Source organism: Scomber scombrus, chromosome 5, assembly GCF_963691925.1.
Source record: "Scomber scombrus chromosome 5, fScoSco1.1, whole genome shotgun sequence".
NCBI classification, from domain to species: domain Eukaryota; kingdom Metazoa; phylum Chordata; class Actinopteri; order Scombriformes; family Scombridae; genus Scomber; species Scomber scombrus.
This window is the reverse complement of record NC_084974.1, coordinates 10,071,367-10,098,458: the sequence shown is the minus strand read 5'-3', so window position 1 is coordinate 10,098,458 and position 27,092 is coordinate 10,071,367. Positions and strand designations below refer to the sequence as shown.

The 27,092-nt window shown below is 39.0% G+C and overlaps 1 protein-coding gene across 1 annotated transcript in view; it reads right to left on the bottom strand.

Annotated features, from left to right (window-relative positions):
* Positions 1-27,092, bottom strand: part of grm5b (glutamate receptor, metabotropic 5b) — a 48,668-nt gene that overhangs the window by 7,419 nt on the left and 14,157 nt on the right. Inside the window, exon 6 of the mRNA XM_062419316.1 lies at positions 833-1,063. Within this exon, the coding sequence (XP_062275300.1) occupies positions 833-1,063 (231 nt within the window). The remainder of the gene's footprint in view (positions 1-832; positions 1,064-27,092) is intronic.

Sequence of the window (27,092 nt, the reverse complement as noted above, 5' to 3'; positions counted from 1 at the left end):
ATATTTTTCATGTTATTTACTCACATGATTCAGAACTGACTCATTATGACATGTCATAGTAACCAAATGCAATAAGTTGTATCAACGTGTGTGGAAACTAAACCGACTGTTATCTGCAGCAGTGTAGACTGTTAGCTAATGTTATTTCACAGTGTTCAATGTTAAAGGTCAATCTGTAAACTTTTCATTTAGCCAAGAACGGGGCAGATATGAAGCGAGTAAATGAACACATGGTTTCCATAGCAACCAACACACCAGAGTTAGCCCCTCACTAATATACAGTTAACAATTTTCCAAAGATCAAACTGCATTTGCTTGTTGGATTGATTGGTTAATTTATGGAGACTCAACAAGTTTTCTTTTCCTGTAATTTTTACACGGTTGCCTTGACTGATGCTGTGATTGTGGTATTTGTTGCTTGTTAGTTAAAGCTAAACTGACAGCATTTAAAGGGCCTTTAACCCCAAAACACTCTCACATTACATAAATAATCAAATCCTACTGCCACCCTGATCTTACTGGTATAGTGTAAAATTATTATGGAGGCCCTCTTAATCACATTGAATGTATGTTAAACACATTTATTACATTACATACATATTTCACTGTGATATATTTAGCTGGTATTGGCTTCATCATTTGTTTTATCATTTGCCAAAGACCTTTATTGTCAGCTTGTGAGAGAAGATGAGAGAGTGAGAGGAGGAGGGAGAGATGGCAGAGCAGGATGGTGTTAAAAATAAATGGAAACAGTCCAGGTCCACACTCACTGAAGCATGTTTCAGGTCTTAACTCAACATGTCTCAGAGGAATTCTGTACTTCTATACTCACTGCCACAGGTGCGGTTGAACTTGTTGTTCTCCTGTGGGTGGCCCTTCAGTCGACAGTGGAAACGATGCTGCCAGAATTCTGTAAACCAAGGGTTTCTGAGGTTGTTTTCAGGACGAAGTTTAAGGTAGTAATCATCAAACCATTTGACGTCAGCAGATTGGAGCTTGATGGTTATACCACCAGCTGCTTCCCTCACAAAGCCGTCTGTCACATCGTACCGGTCCGCCCATCATCACTGCAAAGAAACACAAGGAGAGTGATAATAAAAAAACCTGGTCCACTGTTTTACAGTGTTCTGAATTCATGGTGGAATCATTTTATCCGTCCAAATTACTTATCCTGATTATGCTACACAAGCTATTTGAAGAGATTATTTGGACATTTTGTGCTTTTAAGACAACAAAGGTTAAGGAGAAGGTTGATGTGGAAGTAGAACATTTTGTTTCTGTTGTTTTGGTCTTACTATCATAAATGGAGGTTTGAATAATGCGGTTCCCAGTGGCCGGCACTTCCAACCTCATATCGTCTCCATTATATATTCAGAGTGTCTGTCTCCATGAAGAGACTTGTAATATCTGAAATGAGCCTCCTTGCAGCTGTACTGACACAAGTTAATTAACCATGTGGGGCTGTGGACTTTTCATAGAGCCAGCTCCTATAGGATTCAATGGCTACTAGCTGAGATAATCAACTTGATAAGTTGAGCATGTACAGTACATACAAATTATAATGTGAGCAAAGATGAGCAGATCATGCCTTTAGATCTTATTACAATGCTACATTTTCTTCGTAGAGATAGAAATAACAGTCCAACAATCAGGTATGGTGCTTTGTTTGTGTGTGCAGTGAAAAGCTGACATGTTATTGGGTGAAATTAAATGTTTGGGTTGAGAGGTGAAGCACAGAGGAGCCAATAAGTCACAGTAACAATAATACCTGTATCACACACACACACACACAGTCTGATGAAGACATTACTCTGTCAGTGTTCCAGTTTTCCTTGGAGGAAGGGACAAACAAAGAGAATAAGAAATAGAAAGATGGGGAAGGAGAGTGAGACAGAGGAGCAGAAATAGCAAACAGGGAGAAACACAGTGAGAAGAGGCACAAACAGAATGATTAGCAGAGTCAGAGGAGATGTGGGAGGGAGCTCTTACATCATTATGGGCAATGTCCAAAAGTCAATGTATCGCTGATAAAGAGGCACTACACACACACACACACACACCAGCCGGGTGCTGCCATGATCTAGGTCAAATGGAGTATTTTGGCAGCAGCTCAGCAGCCGTGCCCCGACAGACACCAGCACGACGAATATAACTACCACACAATACCCACACACATAAACTGGTGAGACATATCGCTGCAGTTTGCATTTTTTTGCAAAGATTTGGGTTTTACTGCTCCTCAAAGAAGCACAGATGGCACAGTGAGTGTGTTTGTGTGTGAGAGTGAGAAATAAAGAGAGAGAGAGAGAGAGAGAGAGAGAGAGAGAGAGAGAGAGAGAGAGAGAGAGAGAGAGAGAGAGGGAGAGAGAGAGAGAGAGAGAGAGGTCAATGTAAACGATAAATCTTTTCTCCTCTCTTCACAACTACTGCTAACATGGCCTCGAGCAAGACAATGATCCTCAGCTCTTCCAGTAGAAACGTTCATTTTCTTTCTTTGTCTCTCTCTCTCTCTCTCTCTCTCTCTCTCTCTCTCTCTCTCTCTCTCTCTCTCTCTCTCTCTCTCTCTCTCTATCTCTCTCTCTCTCTCTCTTAGAGCCTCCAGAGAACAAAACTCATTTTCTCCTACAGCAGTCCTTCCAGCCTCAGTCTGATTGGAGACCCAGTGTTTGTGAGTGCGTTGTGTGTGTGTGTGTGTGTGTATGTGTGTGTGTGTGTGTGTGTGTGTGTGTGTGTGTGTGTGTGTGTGTGTGTGTGTGTGTGTGTGTAAACTGCCTCCTCTGTCTGCCACCATTTCTGTCCTTCTAACTGTCCTTCATTTTTCTCTTTTTTGCCTTATTGTCACCCTCTGCCTCAGAGCTGTGGTCATAAATCATTGTGGAAACATTCTAGGTGGCTATCCATTACATGCCTAAGAAACACCATAATACATGTGTGTGCATATGTAATGTGTGTATTAATGAGAACGTTTTGTATTATGTAATAGGGTTGTGGAATGATGGAGAAATCAGCAGCAATTCTGGCACCAATGCTTAATTGGACTGTTGCCAAAAACGAGTCAATAATCATTACTTTAGTGGATTCAGGCGGATTTAAAACTGTATTTTAGACCAAAATTAATTCTTCTTGTTCTTCTTTCTTCACTACATCAAAATCACAGTGTTGAATCTGGTACATTATTTGTCATTCAAGTGGCTGAATGACTCTTAGCACAAACTGTTTTTAATCAATTTTCATCTTGGTCTTAATAGTTTTGAGCACTGACTGTAAATTTTAAGAGATCAATATTCCTGCTTTGACCATTAACTGTTTTTGTCTCTGGTGTTGTGCAGAAGACTTTGCCGAGCAACAAAGTGCTATCATCACGCTGCGTGGATCGATCAGAAACAGCTCCCCTCACAGAAGAACGACGAGGTGTTTAGGATATGTAGCATGTGGATAGAAGAGCAATAAAATTGAGGGAAAAAAGTAAAGACAAAGTCAAAGAGATTGACGGGCAGATGTAGAGAGAACAGACTCAGAAGTAAACAAATCAATGATCATTAACCAGCTCTCTCTCAACCTGTCAATAGATTTCTTCTTTTTTTTTCTCTCTGCCTCACACGGTTTTCTCTTTCCATTCATCTCCTTTGCCTCTCATTAACAACTTTCCCTTCAGCCACCTCTCTCAGTTTTTCTATCATCCTCTTATTCCCTTTCCTCCAACTCTGTCACATTCCACTGCATCCAGCTGTCAATATATCCTTTTTATTTATGCACACAACACTTTCTATAATACCTCACACATACACATACTCTGTTTTGTCTACACCAAATCTCTCCTGCAGCGTCTGTTTCTTTCAATAACTGTTGGGTGCTTTTTTTCGCTTTCACTATTTCATTTCTACTCTTTTGTTTCTCTCATTCATCCCTTTTTTTTCTTTCTTCCTTTCCCTTGCCATCTGTTTGGCAACAATCCCAGCAGGTCACACCTGCGGCTCCCCAGAGGCCAAAATGACACGCTACAGCGGCAACATGCACAAACACTGTCTCAACCCAATTTGCATAAAACACCAAATAAAAGCAGAAATCTTTCTTGAAAGTTCTAAATTTCCAGTTTTTAACCCAATCTGAAACCCTCACTGTGTTTATCTTTGCACTGTCTGACACATTCAGTGTGTCGGACCCACACACACACATACACACACACACACACACACACACACATACACACACACACACACACACACACACAAGGAAGTAACATGTTTACTTAGCTGAATCACAGAAAATTGTATATATGCTCTGCGCTTTCGGTCTCTGTGTTTTTAATAATTTGCCAGTAAGCACAATGAATCCCACACATGTTGGAACGTATAGTTGTTTCCATAAATAATAACAATACAGTTTTGCTTGAATATATTTAGTCTATTCATGATGATCTTTGTTTACATGTACAGTAGATCAGTGGCGGTTTTTATGGTTGCAAGTTTGTTTCTAAGCACTGCTGTGCTTTTAATTGGACAATGTATCATAAAATGACACACTTAAACAATATATAATGTTGTCTTGTCTGTTTTGGAAAGAATTTTTAGTTCTCATGGATGAAAGCGAGGATCACTGATGTACAGTCATTTTTACCTACACCATTTTTAACTACGCTTGTTTATTTCTGCAGTGTACGCTATTGTGTGCGGTACGACTTTTAATGGCAAACATGTAAAATACACACAGATGTTTACCAATAAAAACACTTGCAATACCTCACTGTGTGGGTGATGTTGCTATAAGAGGAGGGCTTTACACTGAAGTCTTCAGGGTATATGTATAAATGTAAGACTGCAAGTGTGCTTGCGTGCGTGCGTGCGTGCGTGTGTGTGTAAATAGTCATCATAGATCGGGCTGATCAATCACTCACTCTATGCTTGATCAGAAAACTGATCTTAATGACATCCTGGCTGTCCTCTCTCATTTTCTCTCTTTCTCTCTCTCTCTACGTGTCTAGGAGCCCAAGGCCGTTGCCATGGTTTCCAACCCACGCTCAACCTGCTGTCTGTACTTAGTGTCTCATTTGAGCACACTGGATTTTAAGTGTATGCACGCACGCACGCACGCACGCACACACACACACACACACACACACACACTTTTCTATTCACCAATCAATTAACATAAGACGGTCTGTCTATGCCATTATTGGAAATGTTATTTGCATGATAGTACAGTACAGTATGGCTGTCTTTAGGCCACTGCACTACCTAACGCAGAACTTCTACAAACCACCTCTTCATGCTGAGGCCTGGGACAATTGCCTTTCCATTATGTTCATTCAGAATATAAATAGAGACTGGAAGTTTAAGTGATAATGAAAATACTGAACTGATTCAACTATGCTTGCAGTTGGATTTCTGATGTCTTGTGCTCCTCTCAGTGTTTATCACATGCAACCAGTTAATGTCACAAGTGAATGAGGACATAAAGAGGATATCACCTCAGAGACATGAATGAATCACACTAATCAATAGCCTACAGTATGTGAGAGTGGTGACAGGGAGTTTATGAAGAACCTCAGTTTATTTTATTTTCCTCCAAACTCCTTTCCATCTTTTGTGTCTGTACATTCATGCAGCGATGTAAGAACACCTACACGTTTTCATTCCAGCTGGTAATATTTTCATCTTGAGCTTTCATGTCTTTGCTTTAGATCCTTGCACCTAAAGATTTTTTCCACCTTTGTTTTTTTGCACCTAAAGATAACCTGCTTCTATTTGTCTCTGTCCACTTCTCTGACTTTACTTACTTATGCTGCCTCTAAATGTCACATTGCATTTGAAACTAGGGCTGACTGAGGTGTTTGGAGGATGTCCGTCTAATCAAGTTTCTTCATCTGTTCTTTATCTCATTGAAGACAGTTTTATTTATTGTTTTATTCAGTTTAGTGTTATAGAGAAAGAGCTGCTTAAGGAACTGCCTGTACGTTTAGTGAATTTAGTTTTTCATTTAAGAGAGTGTTTAAAAGTGATGTATCGAAGAGGAAAATGTAATGTAATACAAAAGGAGGAACCCATGCAACTAACAGTATCCAACATCTACCTCATGTAACATATGCAACATGTACAATATGTGCAATAGATTTGTGAAAGTATTTTATTGTTTTTATGTATAATATTTATTTTTACTTTTTATTGCACCACGTTGTGACACCAAGGATATTCTATTCTAAATAAATACATTTTCCATTGTGATTGTGAAGTAAAGAAGATTAATACGCTAAAGGTCACAATTAAGAGTATTGTCACTGTATCAAACTGTGAGGCCTGTATCATAAATCAAACGAAATAAAGAAGGCACTGTATCATTACACCTCTAAAGCTAAACAGGGGCCGTCCCTGCTGAACATTTTATGTAAGGGAGTTGCTAATATTTGAACATGAGTGAATGAGTGTTTTGGGATCGGCTTAAAGCTTACAGCAAACATTCAATTGTCTTCCTTTGACTTCACTTATGCTTGGTCATGATACAGTTGCAGATCCTTTGGCATGACAATGATAGACAGTGTTTGCTGAGAGTGTAAAATGGAATCTGAAATGTTCTGCATTCATTGCAGTGAGACTGGTTCCCATCGGGATAATGAGGTCGCAGATTTTTGTTATTGGCAAAATATTTGAATCTGATCTGAAGCTGTACTGCCAATAGGTCACTTTAGTAATTAATGTCTGGAGTTCAATAATAACATGGCACCCGACCCCAACCCACCCAACTCTCTAGCTGCCATGGCAACCTGGCAGAGATTCTAGATGAGCATCTGCTGCTTACAACCATACATACTGAACACACATAGACGCACACACACACACACACACACACACACACACACACACACACACACACACACACACACACACACACACACACACACACACTCACACAAGCACACACACCAGCAGTCCACAGACAAAACCCGATAGTATTAATTAGCCTAACACAAGAAGGGAAGCTGAACAACTGAACACACACACATACAGCGACAGTGACACTCAGGACAGGACTTTTTTTAAGAGAGGAATAACCAAAACTACTCAGTGTGTGTTTGTGTGCACGATACATTCCTGCGCTGGCATCTAAAATGGAAGAGGGGGTGACAGCCAACAGCTGTACATTCATACGATATGGTGTGAGAAATTTCAACCCAGTAAACAAACAATACACAAACAAAGAAGTTGTTGAAAGTCGGGCAGGGCAATTAACAAATATTTAGGAACTCTAATCGACTTAATCTTGCTCATGTCAATTAATCATGGTGTTCACTGTTGCCATGACAGTAAAGGTTGCATATCTTTAAGGAAATCAATCAAGTGGGTTTTGTGCTTAAACTAGACATTAACCACAGCGTCACACCTTAAAACATCATTCATTTTCACTCCCTAAAGATACTCATGTGCGAAAATATCGTGTGAGAGCAGCAGTGTTAAAATGCAAAATAAAAGAAAATGTGAAAATAAATAATTGTTCATCAAGGGTGGAGATAATCGTTCATTAATCGTAATCGAGGTTAAAAGTTCAATTAATCGTGATTTTAAATTTTTGCCATAATCGCCCAGCCCTAGTTGAAAGGATACTGTGGATTGACTAAATCTGTTCAGAGCCTTGGATTTTGACAATATAGACACTTAGTTTAAGATAAAACATCACAGAATAGTGTGTGTAGTAATATTTCAACTTAATGTTTAACAATACTTTATACCAGAACAGGCTCTATAATGATGATGATGATGATGATGAGTTTATTAACAATACTTTATACCAGAACAGGCTCTATAATGATGATGATGATGATGATGAGTTTATGAGCATAGCAGCTATGAGCGATGTTTTACAGTGATTGAATATGTGGAACTTGGTAGCAACTGCCAGATAGTTGTATTTCAGGGTTGGCAGAAGTGGCAGACTTATGGTTTTGGGTGACAAATGCAGCATTTTATTATAATTTATTGAGGAAAAAGAACAAAGTGAGGCATGATAGAAAAAGTGATTCACTGATGAACATAAAAGCCCTGATAGAGTTACAGTGATTCTGCCCATACAGGTGATAAATGTCTTAATCAAATTCATCCTGTACTGATGAATGCAATCATAACTTATATGATGGCCATACAATGCAGCCATGGAATACCAGATGTTAACTAACTCAACATCTGGCCTAAGTGCATTTTGGAAAAGCACAAGACTTAAGTTTATTACTGTATGTGTTACTGTATTAATATACCAATAAGGTATTAAATCATAGTTGCATTGGAAACTGATTTTAAACTGTCTCATTAAAGTCATGCTTTACATTTTCCATTGTCTGGACTTAGTGCTCAGATGAGTCACATTAGCAACATACAGAAGCATAATATGTAATAATTCATCTATTTGTGGAGGGTTTTACAGTGAGACTTTAGGGAGGCAATGATTAGTTTTGTCTTTTTTTTTGCAGATTGTAAATTGAACAGAAAGCACCAACCAGTCCTGATCTGCGACACCTCATCCATCTATAACAACCTCAGCCAAACAGAGGTCAAAGTTCACAATGACAACAGCAAAACTCAGTAAGCCAATTCAGTCAGAACTGTCTCGCACACAGACACAGTGGCGCTAAAATCTGACCGTGTGTGTGTGTGTGTGTGTGTGTGTGTGTGTGTGTGTGTGTGTGTGTGTGTGTGTGTGTGTGTGTGTGTGTGTGTGTGTGTGTGTGTGTGTGTGTGTGTGTGTGTGTGATATAGAGAGAGGGAGAGAGAGATGGATGCAGGGCTTTCGTCCATGTGTGTACCCAACTGTGTAATTATATGAGTGATCGGACCACTTTACACGGCCGTCATTCAATATTACACACACAAACACACACACACACACACACAAACACAAACGCGCGCGCGCGCGGCAGAACAGCCCACGCCTGCTTACCTTGGCAGCAGGTTCAATTTTACTCATCTATCGATACCACACTTCATTACCCTCTATCTCTATTTTTTCTGACACTCTCTCACCTCTCATTGTTTAACTATTTCTCTTTTCTCCACACATCTATATCTATCTATGTACCACTTGATCTCTGTTCCACCTGTGTATTTTTTTCTTTCACGTAATTGGCTAATTACCGTCTGGCCATCTCTCTCGTTTTATTTATTTTGTCATTCTTTATCTCGGTTGCTCTCATTTGCTGTTTATTTTCCAGACAATGACTCAATCGTTCACAGAACCATAACACACTGCCAGCTCATCACCGAAATTTAGTTACTTAACCTTCGTGTCGTCCTCCCGGGTCAAAATGACCCCGTCTTCCTCCCTCCCTCCCTCCCTCCTTCTCTCTTTCTTTCCTCCCCCCTACCTTCCTCCCTTCATTCTTTTCTCTGTCCTTCTTTCCTTTCCTTCCTTCCTTCCCTCCTTCCTTTCCTTCCTTCCTCCTTTCCTTCCTTCCTTCCCTCCTTCCTTCTTCCTCCCTTCCTTCCTTGACTCAAGGACAATAGGAGGGTTAACTGCCTAAATCTAGTAATGTTTGACACAGACACACACACACACACACACACACACACACACAACATATTCATATTCATAATTACATTGTATTGAACTAAATGAGCAATTAATCTTTCAGCTGAAATACATTTTTTTTAATTATTTTTGTATTTCTACTTTTTTTGGCAATGTTGCTGATTTCCCCTGGGCTTCAGGCAACAGATGCTGATTTGATATTTGACAGAGGGACTGAAACCAAACTGTCAATGAAGAAGACACACACACACACACACACACACACACACACACACACACACACACACACACACACCAATAGACACAAAAAAAGTTAAATATACAGAGACAAAAATATTCAAGAGAGACTGACAGAGAGAGACTAACAGGCACAGGCAGAGAGAGGGAGGAGAAGAGAGGGATTACTGTTGCTCCCCTTTTATCACACACACATAGCAAAAAGTGATGTTAAGGCATGACATTCGATTCATTCTCACTCACTCTGAAGCAAAGTATGGCTCAGAGAAGGTCACCATGAGAGAGAGAGAGAGAGAGAGAGAGAGAGAGAGAGAGAGAGAGAGAGAGAGAGAGAGAGAGAGAGAGAGAGAGAGGAGAGAGAGAGAGGAAAGAAGAAGTGATGGGAGACAGAAAGCTCTTTCCTGGGCTTCTGGAGAAAAAATTATAGTTCAAATCTACTACAGCGATATTTGTGCTGTATGCAATTCATTTTTTAGAGAGCTAACTATGCAGCAATGTGTGTTCAACCTCCCTCCATCACTGTTTGTCATCGAGGCAATGTCCTTCTCCGAATATCAATGTGTCAAACAAATGCTTAGTAGAAGAAGATATATTCATTCATGGAGTTGTGGAGAAAAAGAACATGACAAGGAGACGTCACTTTTTATGTTAATCAGGACACATTTTGTATAATCCCAAACAATGGTGGGTGCAAGACAATAAATCTTCCCAAATATCTCAATCTGTTTGTTTTCACTACTAAACAGATTCAATGTCAGTGGATGGAAGTGTTGAGAAGATCAAGACAGAAAGGGGAGAGGTGAGGAGACAAGTAGTAATAAGTCACAGCATAGACGAAGACAGAGGAAAAGGAGGAAGGCAATGTTTCAATGTCTCGTCCTGTGAGTGTATATATATTCATCAGTGTGTCTCCAGTGGAAGTGAAATGTAAAATCCCTTGTGTTTCTAAACACTGTAGCATAATTGGAAGCATTGTATTTTTGTTTACACTGCATGCAAAGTGCAAGTGTCATTTTGCAATTACAATTACAGATCCCATTGAAATAGAACACCTTAGTTAGCATTGTATTGTTGACTTTCTATGAATTTCACAATGAATGGTTTTGTTGACAATGAAAATACAAACTTGAGCAACTTAATTGACTGTAAGTTCGAGTTTGACAGGATTGTTTTAGGGTTAGAGGGTGAGGAAATATAATGAGAAGTAGACATTGCATTTAATTGTACATTGGCAGACAGTCTTCCTACTTACTGTAAGTGTGAAATTCAGTTGAGTCAGAATTATGTTGTGACTCTTGCATGTTGGATGAAAACAAAATGCAGTAGTTCATTTGCATTTTTCATTTGAATTTCAGCTGGATTAGCACATATTAAGAAAGAAAGAAAGAAAGAAAGAAAGAAAGAAAGAAAGAAAGAAAGAAAGAAAGAAAGAAAGAAAGAAAGAAAGAAAGAAAGAAAGAAAGAAAGAAAGAAAGAAAGAAAGATCCCCTGAAGTTAGAAGGAGTGAAGATAGGTAGACAGTGAAAATAAAGAGAGATGGAGAGATGGCTTGGGGGCAGAATGAAATAGAAGTAGGAGGGAAGAAAGATGGATGAGTGCAGATAACAGACATTATTCCCCCTCCAGCTGGGGTCTTTGTCTAGACGCAGTCAGCTGTGAGAGCAAGGCACCCACACAGATATTTAGAAGACACACAAATACATACACATACATCTGTTCCCCAAAATGTGCGAGCATGTGTGTGAGAGAAAGCTCCGTAGTGTTTACTGTGACTTAGGCGATCAGAATTGGACTTATTGTATCGCCGCTACTCCAATTACTTAGTCCAGTTTGCTGCCAGAGTATCACTAATACACACTACACATCTACTTATTACTACTCTGATTTGAAAAATTACCACTCAAACCATCAAACCATCAATAGCTACAGAAGAGGACAAATAATAAATACTGAGCAGATGAGATGATTAAAGAAAAAAGCGAAAGGAACAAAACAGCAAGCTACAAATAATGAGATTTGTGAGAGAAACACCACACAAACAGTGGAGAGGTTAAATACAACTAAATCCACTTAGCTAAGGCAGCAGGATTGAGAGAGACAGCGGGAGAGAGAGAGGGGATGAAGTGACACAGATATGATCTCTAGGGAGAGAGATATATTGACTGACAGAAGGAGAGAGGAGAAGATCAAAAAAGGAGATGGCAGTGTTTTATAATGCTGGATACCACAGTGTTCTCGGCGAGTCCGAGCAAGAAAGGTGAGGAAGTGAGATGGGCATTGGATGGGAAAAAAAACTGTGTGAAAGCCGCAAGAATGATGTCAGAGGGGGAAAGAGTTAGAGAGAGGCAGAGGCAGTATATATTCTGCCTATTCCTCCGGGTCTGGCCTCATCATTTTTTATTGCCTCACACGTACTGTAAAAGCGTCATCTCTCATATTTAGCACAGCGGACATTGTAATATCACCTGCTGAGCTAATACACCACCAGTACAACATTGCTTGCTCTCTTATTTCTTTTTTTATCTTTATCACCACAGTGGCCTTTTGGTCTCTCCCTCCCTGATCCTCTCTCCGTCTCCTCTTTTTATAACCCGCTCTCTCTATCTTTTTCTTTCTCTTTCACTCGGCTAACTCTGCACCAAAGCCAAGTCATTTAATTTGGCTTTCAAAGGGAACGCTCCTGTCTGGGACCAGACTGTAAGGTGAGTTTGAAGTTAAGCAGTACAATCATTTAGCAAAATCATTTCCCTTTCATTTTTTTCAAGGCACATGTAGATTCAAAAACAAATCTTCCAAATAAATCAAAAGCTAATGTATAGGTTTGGATTGTTTAAAGACTATAGTAATACTAAACTCACATGTTATGTGTATGTTGAATATATTTTGGTCACTGTAACATTCCACCTGTTCCTACTAGCTGTGAAATGATTCCCTCCTAGAACGACTCCAATGTCAGAAAGGGCAAACTAAATCCACAGTCCCAATGCAAAAATGCATCCTTAAATTCAGCCAAAGCTATCTTTGTCCTGGCAGTGATGCGTAGATGTATTGCCAGAGTTTTGTACCTGCAACAAACCTTTATGTTATGTTACAACCTGGATGTATCCTTCTTCCACGCCTGAGCAAGGAAACACTGTACAAGGCAAAACGAAGAGAGAATTTTGCACTAAAACACTATAAATTTGGATGACACCCACTTGATGCACAAGGAACGGATAACAAAAGTCACTAGAATAACTCTGGATAAGGTATGGGACAATTAAGATAGACTTTGAATAACACTTCACAATAAAACACTAAAACAACAAGACAAAATGCTAAATAATACAATACTATTATATAATATATACTACTTTAATATTAAACTAAGTATGCATGTCTTACTGCAGCAGTAAAAAAAGAAAGTCTGGCTTTTAACATAGCGTAGTTCAGTTGAAGTCTAGTCACAGGCCATCGGCATTTAAGACAAATAATCGCTTATGCCAAGTCACCAGTTGGCGTATATGTTTGTGTCCAAACACACACACACACACACACAAAACTACACAAACGCTACACGCTCTTATATGCACACACATGCAAACACACAGCCATTAATGGACAATCTTGTGTAACCCTAATGATGGGCCAGTGGCTTAGAAGCAGCAGTCAGAGCTATTCCCTGCTTTACACGACGGCAATAATTATACTGGTTAAAGCTACACACATGAGTGCGCACACACTCACACTAACACACACATACCACCAGCCTGTCTGTTTGACAGCAGGGATTAGCGAGGAGAGGTGCAACTAATGCCCAGTAACGAGACATCCAGCTTATCGCCCACAGAATCGTGTGTGCATGCGTGTGTGTGTGTGTGTGTGTGTGTGTGGGGGTGGAAAAAAGAGAGAAAAGAGAGAAAAGAGTACCAGACGGATCTACAGTAAATTAGCTGAATGTTATTCTGGACTTTAATGACTTTCCCACATCCCATTGGTACCACATGTCTCAGCCAGAGCTTGCCTCTTTTTTTCTCTGCATCTCTGCTTCTCAAATTTAAAATGTGCTATATTTTGCATATAGCATCTGTTGCATATATGACACAAAAATATAAAACAACATGACAATAACAGATGAAAACATACATAAAGTCTATGCTCATTAGCTCATAAGAATTAAATGGAAATTGTAGTGACGCGTTTGCGAAATAATAATCCTCATCTGAACTCAGTGTGTGCTTTGAATACATCCATATACACAGTTTACATGGTGTGCACCGGATTTAAAGAGGTATCATTAGACAGATGTCTTCTCTCTGAGCTGATGGTGGTTGATGATGTAATCTGCAGATATCCATGGTTTTGTCTGCACTTTCACCCAGAACACTGACTTGCTCTTTACGGCTTAATTTAAATAATTTCGGGTTGTTTTTTTCCATCCAGACTTGAGCCAAATAATATGATATAATAATAAAAAGTGTTGCTTGTCGCCTGTGTATCCTATAATTAACTAGTCAGCATACTCTCCAGTTTTCAGGGCAGCAATGCTTTTGCCTGTGGCCAGACTGCATCCATTGAGTTTATGCATGCTTCCCATTTTCTTTTGCTTTAACCTCAATCAAAGTCAGTGAGACATTTTGCAGATTTTGATCTTTTTTCAGAATTTGTAACTTTTATGTTACAGGTGCTGTTTGGTTTCAGTTTATGTGAGTTTTGTTGTTGGTGTTTGTTGGTGTTTGTGAGCCAGCAGCTGGTGAATTCTCTGGCTTCTGTAGTTTCTATAGTAAAGCTTTATGGTGTATTGTTTTCTTTTTGCTCTGAACTCCCTGATATTTTCTTCCTTTAATGGTACTTGACATGTGTCTCTCTGTGCCAGTAGCAATGGTCAAAATACCTCTGTCCTTCTTGACTTTGAGGAGCAGGAAGCCATAGGTCACTATTGTTTAAGGGTTTTTTGGAGCGGATTCATATTCTGAGCATCAGTAATTTCACACAGTTCAATGACTGCTGTTATATTGTTGTTATTATACTTGTTGCTATACATAAGTTTACTTGCGTGCAGTCACCTCTGACAGGAACATACAGTAGATGTCTTGTCATGTATGTAAATGTCTCCATCTTGAACGCCAATAATCTGCCTCTCTCAATGATTCAAAGTAAAAGAACTGAGTAAAAAATGCGTTTGATAGTAGAGCGATGTAGAAGGAAGGGTGTAAATACTAAAACAAGTAAACATCCTGATCTGTCTCTATCTTTCCCTAACTTTCTCTCTCTCACTCCATCTCAGTCTTTCTATAATTTTCTCACTCTGTCTCCTGTGTTGCCATGGTAACAAGCTGTGCGGGGGCTGTGATGCGGCACACATCACACCCGTCTCACTGAGCTCACCGGAAAGAGAGAGAAAGCAAGGGAGACAGAGACAAATGGGTGACAGGGTTTGGTATGTGTCAGTTTGTGTGTGTGTGTGTGTGTGTGTGTGTGTGTGTGTGTGTGTGTGTGTGTGTGTGTGTGTGTGTGTGTGTGTGTGTGTGTGTGTGTGTGTGTGTGTGTGTGAGTGTGTGAGAGAGAGAGAGAGAGAGAGAGAGAGAGAGAGAGAGAGAGAGAGAGAGAGAGAGAGAGAGAGAGAGAGAGAGAGAGAGAGAGAGAGTATATCCTCTCGTCCTTTATCGTGTTCTAACTATAGGCATCATTCAAAGTCCAGTTGAAGACATTTTTACCAGCTGAAAAAAGCATCACATAAAATGTGAATTTCCAGTCTGTTGTAATGTGGGGCTTGTGTGTTGTTGATGCTAAATCTGGCCACCACCTGCAGATCTCCATCAGTCAAAAGCTTGCTGTTGTTTCAAATAATCACATATTGAACTCAGTCACATTGTCTGAAAGTTTCATAAAGCCACCCAAAACAGGCTTGATGATTACAGGGTAATAGCTAATATTTTCTATTCAAATATTGTCTGTTACCCTGATTAACCTTGTCTTAATCACAGTCTTTAGCTAACACTGTAAGATGTCTGTACTTCGTGACTAATTAAGTAATTATTATACTAATTTACAACAACAGATATTGTAGAAACAAAACCCAAATGTGGCTTTCATTTATAGCAGTTAAGTGGATTATTTGTGAACATTAAATAAGCACTGAAGGAGAGTCTGTTGCTCATCAGAACACAAAATAAAAGGTGCAAACTACTCAGCAAAATGTCCCGAGAACAGAGACACTACAGCGTTGTGAAGTTCAGTTTAACATATGCATCACTAGTACATCATTTAGGAGAGTTTCTGAAAGGAAAATCATTAGATACAGTCACTGACAACTAATCGATTTAGTGACTGAACGTTGCTCACCAATGTTCCCTAAAGGATTTGAGTATGGCTACAACTAACGATTATTTTCACTACAGATTAATTTGTCAATTATTCTCTCGATTCATCATTTGATCATTAAAATGTCCCAAAGCTCAACATCATCAAATGTGTTGTTTTGTCCTGACCAACAGTCCAGAGCCCAAAGATATTCAATTTACTATCACAGACGCATAAAGAAACCAGAAAATATTCACATTTAACAAAGTGTATAGCGAGAGAATATTGGCTAGTTTTTCTTACAATGCCCCAAAAGCGATGAATCCGTTATCAAAGTTCATGGCGATTAATATTCTGTCAATCAACTAATAAATTAAGTTAGTTAGCAGCTCTAGATTTCATTTGGCAGGCCATGAACTTCTATTTCCATTCTTTCTCATCTCATATGGAAACTAAAGGTTAAGCCACTCAACCCTGACAGACTAAAGGATATAACTGAAGAAATATTATGTATTTAATGTTTGTTGATTTCTAAATATGACCCAAAAAGTCAACAAGCATTTGACTGTAACGCCGATCATCATGCTCAAAGAACAATTAAAAAGAAGGTAGAAGCTACTACAATATATTTTGTATACTGTACTTAATTATTATGCGGCTCATAAGAGAGTCATTCATTTTGAACTGAACGATGTCAAGCGTAACGTCAGTCCATTTAACATTTAATTTATTTTGATGACCCATTTCTTGGTTTAACCTATTAACACATTAGGTAACTGATGAAATTGCCTGATATGATGAATGAATAGCGAACATCTGTTTTACTTTAATATGTCAGGAAACATTCTTGAAAACTGAATAATAAGACAAAGGGGAAGAGATAATGAAATACTGAGGATTAGTTGTATTCTGTCTCTCAGCTTGTGTCGTGTAATCCCATTTCCTCAATTGCTCCCATTTTTCTGTGATGTTCACACAAAAAGCAAGAAAAACTATTTCAAAATATGGTAACTGACAAAACACTTAGCAGCTTCAATTTCTCCATATTCACATCTTTCGTTTCACAAGGGGTCTGCCATTTGTCAGAGGCATCATAGTTCACATTTCTCATAATTACCTTTTCCTGGTTCAGAGTCGGAGCTAAATTAAGAGCCAATTCATTTCCTGTCCAGGCACTTCAGGAGAGAGCGGGGCAGTTCTTTATAGATAGCCTTTCAAATGTGTGATAGATGAAAAGCAAATGTATTCAGAAGAAGAAAGAAAGAAAGAAAGAGGATGAAAAGGTGCTGAAGATTATGTGAATTAAGAGATACAGTAAGTCAAGTGCAGAAATAGAAAGGAAGAGTGCTGAGAACAAAGCATCATAGGTTATTTGTGTCCTGATGAGATCTTTGTTGTTGTTAATTTATATCATTTAAATATATTTTAAATGAATGTTCAGAATGCAATCATTAGCATATCTCAAAAATTAAACAGAAAAACGAAGGGGGAACCCTTTAGATTCCTTTGCGGATTACTATAACAACGACTATAAAAAGGATTATTGGTGTGTGTGTGTGTGTGTGTGTGTGTGTGTGTGTGTGTGTGTGTGTGTGTGTGTGTGTGTGTGTGTGTGTGTGTGTGTGTGTGTGTGTGTGTGTGTGTGTGTGTGCATATTTGAGCATGCTGAGCCACTGGGCTGACGTAACAGTCGGTTTAATCCCACAGTGTAAATCGCAGAAAATGAGCAGCAAAATGCAGAACGGAGAGCTCACAACAGACTACAACAGTAAACAACAAAGTTTGTTGTACCAAAACACAGATTCATAAAATGCACACAAATTCACAGAAGGACAATTATATATTTACTCTTCTTAACCTTCTTTCTGTCCCTTTGCTTCTGTCTGTTGGACTGTCTCCCCCTCCTCTCCTCTCTAATTCCCAGCACTTTTGCTATTGGAGTGCTGTAAGAGGATAAGGCCATTCCCTAGGAGAGCAATAAGAGGATGAATATGTGTGTGTGAGTGTGTTTGTCTGTCTGTCCATTAGTGTGTGTGTGTGTGTGTGTGTGTGTGTGTGTGTGTGTGTGTGTGTGTGTGTGTGTGTGTGTGTGTGTGTGTGTGTGTGTGTGTGTGTGTGTGTGTGTGTGTGTGTGTGTGTGTATGTACATACCTTATGCCCAAATAAGTACAGGCATGTTTTTTTGTTTAAACATGTCTGAGTTGGTGCATCCATGTGTCCACATATGTTGGCTGAGTATGGGAGTTTCTTATTTCCCTGTCAAGAAGAGACTCTGACTTCTACGTATCCTTCTTTTGTTCTTGAATCTCTTAATATTTTCCTCCTTTTTAACTGCAGAGAGATCAGTGGCAGTCATTAATCAGCCTGTCTCCTACAGTGGGAACAGCGAGGATGAAGATGAAGGGGATATGCAGCAGCAGAACTTGCTAATGACTTGATTTTTCTGCACAATTTTAAATGCAGGCACTCAGATGTTGATGAACTCAAAAAGTTGGCTCGTATGGAACCAGAAGAAACTACTATGATCTTTTAAAAGTCGTATGATTAATGGTCATTAACATTCACAGTCCTTTTTTAAAAAAAACATCCTTATTCCTTAAATATGATGTTTCAGCCAGATGTATTGTACATTGAACCATGGAAGCAACAGTGTGTAAATGTAACTTCCTTGTAACTTAAAAGTAATTGTTACAAACAGGATTTGGGATCACTATTTAAAAAGATTTGTTGAATATAAAATTATATTATCATTTCACAATGATCACAAGTAAAACTGGTCCTGAGAATGGCTAAAGGTAAGACAAAGCAAATTAATGTATCTGAATCAAGTAGAAGAGAAAAATCTTCTTTTATTGGTGAATCATTTTTCATTTCGTATGTTGTATCTCGCTGTTGCTGAGGTTAAATTCTGCAGCTAAAAATAACCCACGCCGATGTATTAGTGGTACGTGGCAAATGCACAAGGTCAATGCTGCATTAGGCTCACCGAAAGGTTTTGGTGCTCCGTGTTGTAATGCTATTTCAGTCAACCCAACATCCCATTTAAGGGAATTTAGAGATAAAAACACTACTGCAGGCACTGACCTACAGGGAACGGACACAAAAACAGCAACGCTTTCTCTGCAATCCATTGCAATACGATAGCACCATAAAGTACAGCCTCAAAGTGACATGAACTGGATCTTCTCTTCTCTCCTCCGTGTCATTAAATAGCTGCACAAAGGCAGCATGTTGCATGACTATTGCATAAGCTTGGATAATACTACATAAAATAACAGGTGTATTACGTCCAGCTGTATGCACACCCATATGGAACACTGGTATAAAATACTTGAATGATGCAACACCATCAGATACATGTGATAATAGACTCTTCTTATACATCTTTTACTTTGACTGTTTTTACTCTAAAAAGAGGGCAGACATTCCTCGTTATATGTCTCTTGCAATCTTTGGAATATTTCCACTGGTTGACATATTTTATTATCTACTTGAGTCTGTTTCTGTTTATTGAAGAGAATATGAACTATGTGCTGTTTACTTTTGCTGTCTTGTCATGTCTTCTCTCTTTTATCTCCTCTTTTATCAGTGCTGCTAATTCCCCCTTTGGAGGGATCAATAAAGTGTTATCTTATCTTATCTTCAAATGGCTGCCTTGCAATGGCAAGTAGCAGTCCTTAATTAAGTTGTTGTTATTTTACTGCTGTTCTTATTTACTTATTCCATCCATGTATTTACTGACTACATCTGTATTGTTTATGGTAATACAGAAGCTGTCTGCTGTACATATGATACCTGAACTCTAAGCAACATCCAGAACTGTTGAGGAGCACAGCCTGCAAACTTTGAGAGAGACTTCAAATGTACTTAAAAAAGTATTTCTACTCCACTCTACCATACATGCTCAAGTCGACTGCCCTCTAAACATAGAAAACCATGAAATGTGTTGTCAGGAAGACAGACTAGTGAAATGTCAAAAAGGCAGGAGCAGGAGGAGAAAGAGAAGGAGACGGACAAAAGACAGTCAGGTAGTGACAGAGAGATGGAGAAAGAGACGGAAAGATGTGTGAGCTGAATAAAGAATGTCTTTGATATTGGGTAGCTTCAGTTCAGCAGCCTTTAGATCGGCTGGCTTACGAGGATTTCACCCAAACTGACAACAGAAAATGAAAGTCAAGGTAGAGTTATATTGGGATTAAAATGTGAAGACATAAACCTGCTGACAGTGTTCTTTGATATGTGTTTGACACTTATGACACCGAGGAAGAAGGAGATCTAAGGCACTTTGCTTCAAGAATTCCTTCCTTTGTCAAAAATGACAGAAAAAGGTCTTGTCATTGTACAACAAATGAATGACAATAACAATCATAAAAGCTCTGTTTTCTAAAAAAAACTAACAAAAATAAACATCAAGTCCGGTAACAGGTGAAAGCATTTGTACAGACACTTGAATTTTGGATATTTGTCAAATAACAAGAGTTTTGATTCAACATTGTTTTTGTTGAGGTCAGGTTTTGTTTAAATTGCATTATTAAAAAGAAGCCTGCTTCAGGCCACCTGGTCAGCAGTTTTGTGAACACATAGTGTGAACGACAGACTTTGCAAATGAGTGCAAGTTTGTATTTGAGTCAGACCAAATAAAGAAGAAGAAAAAGAATAAATACAAAAAGTAATGATAAAATAAGAGGATGAAGAAAGGCAGAGATTGAATATAAATGCGATAAAAACACGTCAACCATAGAAAATGTTTGAACTAAACTGTGACAGGATGCATCACAACTTTAAATGTATAAAATGTTGACCTTTAATTACGCAGTTACTGCAATACAAACATTGTTGCTAGTGACAGACTGACTTAATGGTAACAATTAACAAGCCATGAACTCTAAACCAACGGTGACATTTCCAGGAGTCTTTGAGCTAAACGTTTTGAAAGGAGCACAGATTGTCCGCGGAGCTTCTGCTGCACAAAACTGCAAAGACCAAACACACACCGAAACTGACATAAGCTTTCAAGTCGTAACAAAGAGCCATGAGAATATTTGAGTTGGACATAGGCTCGTCCATTCTATCGAAAAAGCAGAAATCCTTTTTGGAAAACGTAGGATAGGTTTGTGATTCCTCTTAAAGATTAATTTAGATTAGAAAAATAGATTAGATTAGATAAGAATGATTTAGCTAGATTCCTCTGTTCAGGCTGGGAACGATACTGGAATCATGAGCAAAGCTTTTCATTGTAATATTTTTAAACGCATTTGAAACACATTTTGAGTTCATTTGAGTTTCCAAAGACGGAGCATTGATCTCACAACCTTTACATATGAGACTGCACCATAGGGAGATCAGTCCATCACTCTGTGTCACACACACACACACACACACAAACACACACAAACACATCTGCATACAAGCAAGGTGTATCATGTTTGCATTACTAAGATGCACAAACTAACACGTAGGCAAATGACCATGCACACTGACACACATTCACACGCGACACATTAAAAGCAAATTTCTCTTAATCTCCTCCTTCACCCTCTCTTCCTCCCTTTTCTACCATCTATCATCCCTTCCTACATATTCCCCTGTGTTTAATTACCAGCGATCTTTTATTGCAAAGCTATGAAAAGAAAGAGCAGGATTAATTCGTTTCACTGATTAAATGACATGAAACGGTTCATGTTTTAATCAAAAGTAAATTGACACGATACATGCGAACATTACACAACTCTGTATCTACTCAGAGGGTTCGAGTAGACCCTGTTTGTTTGTGCGTGTTCAGTGTGTGTGTAAAAAAACACCTTTGCATGTCAATGTGTGCCCGTGTAAATGTGTGTTTGTAGGTGCAGATACATCCCACCCAGCAGTGATGGGTAAATTACACTCCTACTGTGAGTGATTTGCTTTTCATATCTGACAAGAAATCTTTTATTACCATAATATATGAATGCCACACAAACACACACGGTAAACCTGTCTCTGCTGCTCTCTGCTCTGCTCATCTTCCCCTCTCTCCTCTATTCAATCATACACTCATTTCTTTCTCAATCCTCTCCTTTCTGCATCTTTCCTTCCCCTCTCCGACTCCATTTTCCTGATATGTCCTCAGCATGCCTTTGATCCCCTCTCACAACCGCACAGGTGTGCAATCCACTAAAAATCAATTTTAAAGACAGGCTGCTTTGAGACATTTTGATCCGTTTTGCCACAAGATGCCATTTAACCTCTCTCAACTTCAAACCACAAGAAAGTGTGGCCTTAACAAGACAGCTGTGGTGTGAAGTAGGACACGGCAGGGGTCTGACCTCTGGTAAACGATCAGATAAGGGGTTCCCCGTTCGAAGACACCACAAACTTACACTTCAACAAAACGCAAGCAGCTGGATTCAGAGGGGGACATAGACAATGAGGTTAAGTCAAAAATGAGACAAAAAATAAGCCATATATCAGCAACACACAACAATCAATATTAGCATAGAAATACTTAGGCTCTGATTTGAACCACTAGCATTATCAATAAGCCCTCATTGTAACAGCTGTGAATGCAGTTAATGCCACTCTCAATACGACTATTAAGCTACACAGAAAAGCACAGCATGCAGTGCACATTTACTGCCAGTCACACACATAATGTATAAAAACGCACCCACGCATGCATGCACATATCCATTCACATAAACACATGCGCATGCGCTACATATCACCCCAGCTGCTATGCCGGATTCATCCTAATATGGTAAGGGATATTTCCATGGCAACAGCAGGAAGAAGGGGTGCAGACTTGTGCGGGATGATCTCCAGAGAGAGTCTGCTTTTTTGACTTTTGATTCAAACTATTCCCTGTCAATTCATTCAACAGTATAGTCATTTCTCATGCACAGAATACAGCCTTAGTTATGGATTTACTATAATGGGAACGCAACAAAAACACTGTTAAAACTGTGAAGTTACAATATTTGCAAAGAAGTTCTACAAATGCCTACTACAGTATGTGTTTGCATCTGTTAACCAATGTTTTAGCTAACTTGGTCTCCTTGTTTCAGTCATGTATAAATAGCATTGCTGCATCGGAAAGACAATAACAGTTAAAAGGCAGACACTGCTTGCGAGGGAATCGTATTTTAAACGGTAATGACTGACCATAAAATAAAAAGAGATGTCATTGCTGTGAACTCAACCATATGATAAGTCACCGCTATTATTACGCTGGCCTGCACGGACAATAAATTTATGGCAGGGAGGGACAGTGCTTTAGTGTATACAGGAAGGTAGAAACAATCTGAAACTCCTGCTGTGTAACCCACACACTTCAAACTCCACACTTTAACACAACTGTCTGGTAAGATGGACAGACAAACACACACACACACACACACACACACACACACACACACACACAAAAGCAGAAATCCATCTGAAGAGAGAAAGTGCTCTGCAATCTTAATAGGTCATTTATGGGATTAAGAAATATGAAGCTTTCTCAGAATAATGAGTCAGACTGCATTTGTCTTTATTTGCTACAGGGCTGCATCAAAGTTTAGTACTTCCAAAATAACAGAAAAACAACTTCCTTAAAAACTGTGTGATTGGGCTAATATGACAAGTATTAGTATTATGTAAGGTGGCAAAACATGGAAGGAGAGAGGGCTGAAATAGACTTATTATGGTCTGTCAATGATGAAAGACATCATCTGAATTTGAGAAAAGGGGAGGATGTATCTTAATTGTGTGTCAGACAAATCATTTGACGCCAGATAAAAGAGGTTATTAAGTTAATTTAGAGAAAAACTGATGATGTGGTGAGAAATGTACATTTGTGCCGGTGTGTGTGCGTGTGTGTAGATGTAAGTGTGGGGGGTGTTTGTGTGTCCCGTGTGGCTTTAGATATTTATCTCAGCCCAGCTATTCATTAATGGGTCTGTAGCCTGCTGGCACCATGAGGAATTGTAAGACAGAGGCAATCAATACATTCAGGTTCCTAATTCCGGCTTGGTGTGTGTGCGTGTGTACGTGTGTGTGTGTGTGTGTGTGAGAGAGAGAGAGAGAGAGAGAGAGAGAGAGAGAGAGAGAGAGAGAGAGACATAGTTCTCTGTGATGTGGTACCTAGCCCTAGGACCTGATGTGGGTTTTCAGGATTATTTCTAAATGTAGGGCATAAAAATCTAAAACCAGACACACATTGAAACTGACTGCTGAGGCTTTTTTATATTGATAAAATGTATGTTTTCAGTTTGTGTGAATAAGGCAGCCTTCAACGTGACACTGCATCCCTGGTTTATTATTATGGTAATATTAACGTTGTATTATTGCAATGGTATTATCACTGTTATAATCTATGGGTCTATATACGTTGTTGCTGTTCTGTATATATGAAATTTCAATAATGGATAATGGTGCAGGTAATCTATCATTTGGACATCTAGCCTAGAGGTAGCATGATCTAATTCAGAAGGAGGAATCTAAGGCTGAGAAGTAAAGAAGCCACTGCCGATGTCTACACTAGAGTTGCGTTGAAATTTGCAATGAAGTTATATCAGGGGCAGATAAAGCTGTTTAAGAGACAACTCACTGATATTGATGGCACAAGCAGCTTTGCACTATGTTACTGCGTCAGTCTGAAAACGTTTTAAGGTATATCTTATCACACACATCACATTTGCTCTTACATCTAGACAATGTTAAAGGGGATGAGAATTTGTGTTCATCTTAAATTATTATATGGTGCACACAGTAAATCCCAAACAGTAAGAATGCAATATTAACATCTAAAGATCTTTTGGTTTTCCTTTCTTCTGCTTTAATGACTGTAGTAATCCGCCCTAGGTATCTGAATAATCTGCTTTATCATCATCTGTGTGCTCTTGTGGTAATGTAATTATCCTGGTGTTAAACGAGTGTTGGCCAAACTGGTCTAATCAGAAGTTCCTTCAACAGACCTCAAGTGAGCAGAGCACCCACCCGTGACCAACTCCGATTTACAATTACAGCCCGTTTATGATACTGACGCTAACGAAGGCTGATATTCAATTAACTGATCTAATCAAAACAGACTGGCCAGAGATACAGGACTATCAGATGTACTGCAAAAGAATAACAATTTTTAATGATATTAAGTTCTATATCAAACCATAGAAAACTATTTTCTTCGAACAAGTGAAGGCAAATCGTGTGAGAGCTTTACTTGATTTAAATAACGTTTTATTAAATTCAAGAAATATTAATATGACAAGTGACTAGAAGTGAGGGAGACCGCTCTACTGTTAGATGGTGCTGAATAATTTAAGACATTTTTGAAACAGGATTTAATTTGGCAAGTAATATCAGAGCTCAACACTCTGGGATAACTTGCCAGATTAAATACCAAATAACATTTTATCTGATTGAACTTGTTAGAGTGGATAGGCGTTTAGATATAACAAGTGCCAAATTTCACCTTTTCTTTTTGAACACCTTTCTTTTTTTTCAGTCAATCAATCCATCTTTATTTATATAATAGCACCAAATCCCAACAAAAGTCATCTCAAGGCACTTTACACAGCTCTAAACCGTACTCTTAAATTTAATTTAAAGAGATCCAACATTCCCACATGAGCAAGCACTTGGCAACAGTGGCAAAGGAAAAACTCCCTTTTAACTTCCCTTAAATTGGGAATTTCCTCTTCTGTATGCACTGCAGTTGTTGTCATTGCTAATTCTACTATTATCTCAGGCGAGAGTTAAGACATCCATGTGCTACACCAGTTGCTTTTGTTTATCACGATAGAGAAGGGCTTCAACAGAAGAGTGTAATGAAGAGTGAGGGAGGTTCTTACTCTCCCCCTGATCCCACTCTTCTCCATACAGGTGCTCCGAATAACAGGTAAGAACAATAAGGACAAACTAGTAGCCTCACCAGCTTCCAACCTGTCAAAAACCACAAATCTCTCTTCAAATCACAGCTACCTCTGTTAGGTTTCTGCAGCAGTGACCCTCTGACAACTCTTTCGTTTCCAGCTTTACTTTGATAAACTTCCACATATTCACATTTGGGAGCTGCCCTGGAAATTAAATATTTTTTTCAAGAATCGTAGAAATAAAAGACAATAATCTAGGAGGGGTAGGATCAAGCTCAGGTTTTTAAGGACTGGTTGGACACAAGCAGTCTTAAAGTAATCTGAGACAACCAGACGACAGCATGCTTTTCAAAGTGGAAAGCAAATGGGGCACAATATATCACATTGCTTCAAATAAGAACTTGGTTGGAATTATGTTCTAGTCTTTGTGCTAGATCTAGTCTTCAAAAGAGCAATGAGATCTAAGGTTGAGGAACACAGAGAATCAAAAGAATTAGTCAAATGATTGGTGTAGGAGAAATTAGGAAACACATTGCTACAGGAGTTAAACAGTGTACAGAATTGAATGAGACACTGTGCTCATTAAAGACATGAGTGTACTTAGACTGGGATAAGACAGTACTAACAGCACTTTAGAGGTCTGCTGCGTGCAATGTGGAAGCGTCCATATCTGCAACTAAAGCTCCTGAGTTGCGACAAGTCACAGCTCCAGGAAGTGTAACCTGCTTGACCATCAATCACCCTGCAATCAATGTTTTGGGACTTGAAGATGCAGTGTCACAGTGGTCTGGGGGGTGTCAAGCAAGTTGGTAGCGATTTCGGCTTGGTGTCCAGTCTAATCCATTGATCCTGAGCAAGTCTCGACATAGAGCGCAACTTGGGCAGAGCAGCTTCGTCCTCGACGGTGTTACCAGACTACAGAAGAGTCTTTTCAAGGAGTTGTCCATGTTTTACTTGAACAAAGGCATGAGACCTTTGGTAAAATGAATGCAGCTCCTAATTGAAATCAGCTAAGATCTTCAGCCAAGATCTTTTTACCACTGTCAGTGTGGAAATGTAAGTAAATGGATGTAAATAATTGTTAGAGGAGGGTAAAGCGCTGTTGTGGGCTCCTCCTCAGTTTTGTAGCTTTGGGCCAGCTCTCAAAACAGATGTTTTGCTGTGTAGAATTATTTGAATAGACACTTTCCATCACACCCTGTGTATTATATATGGCTACACATTTAACCC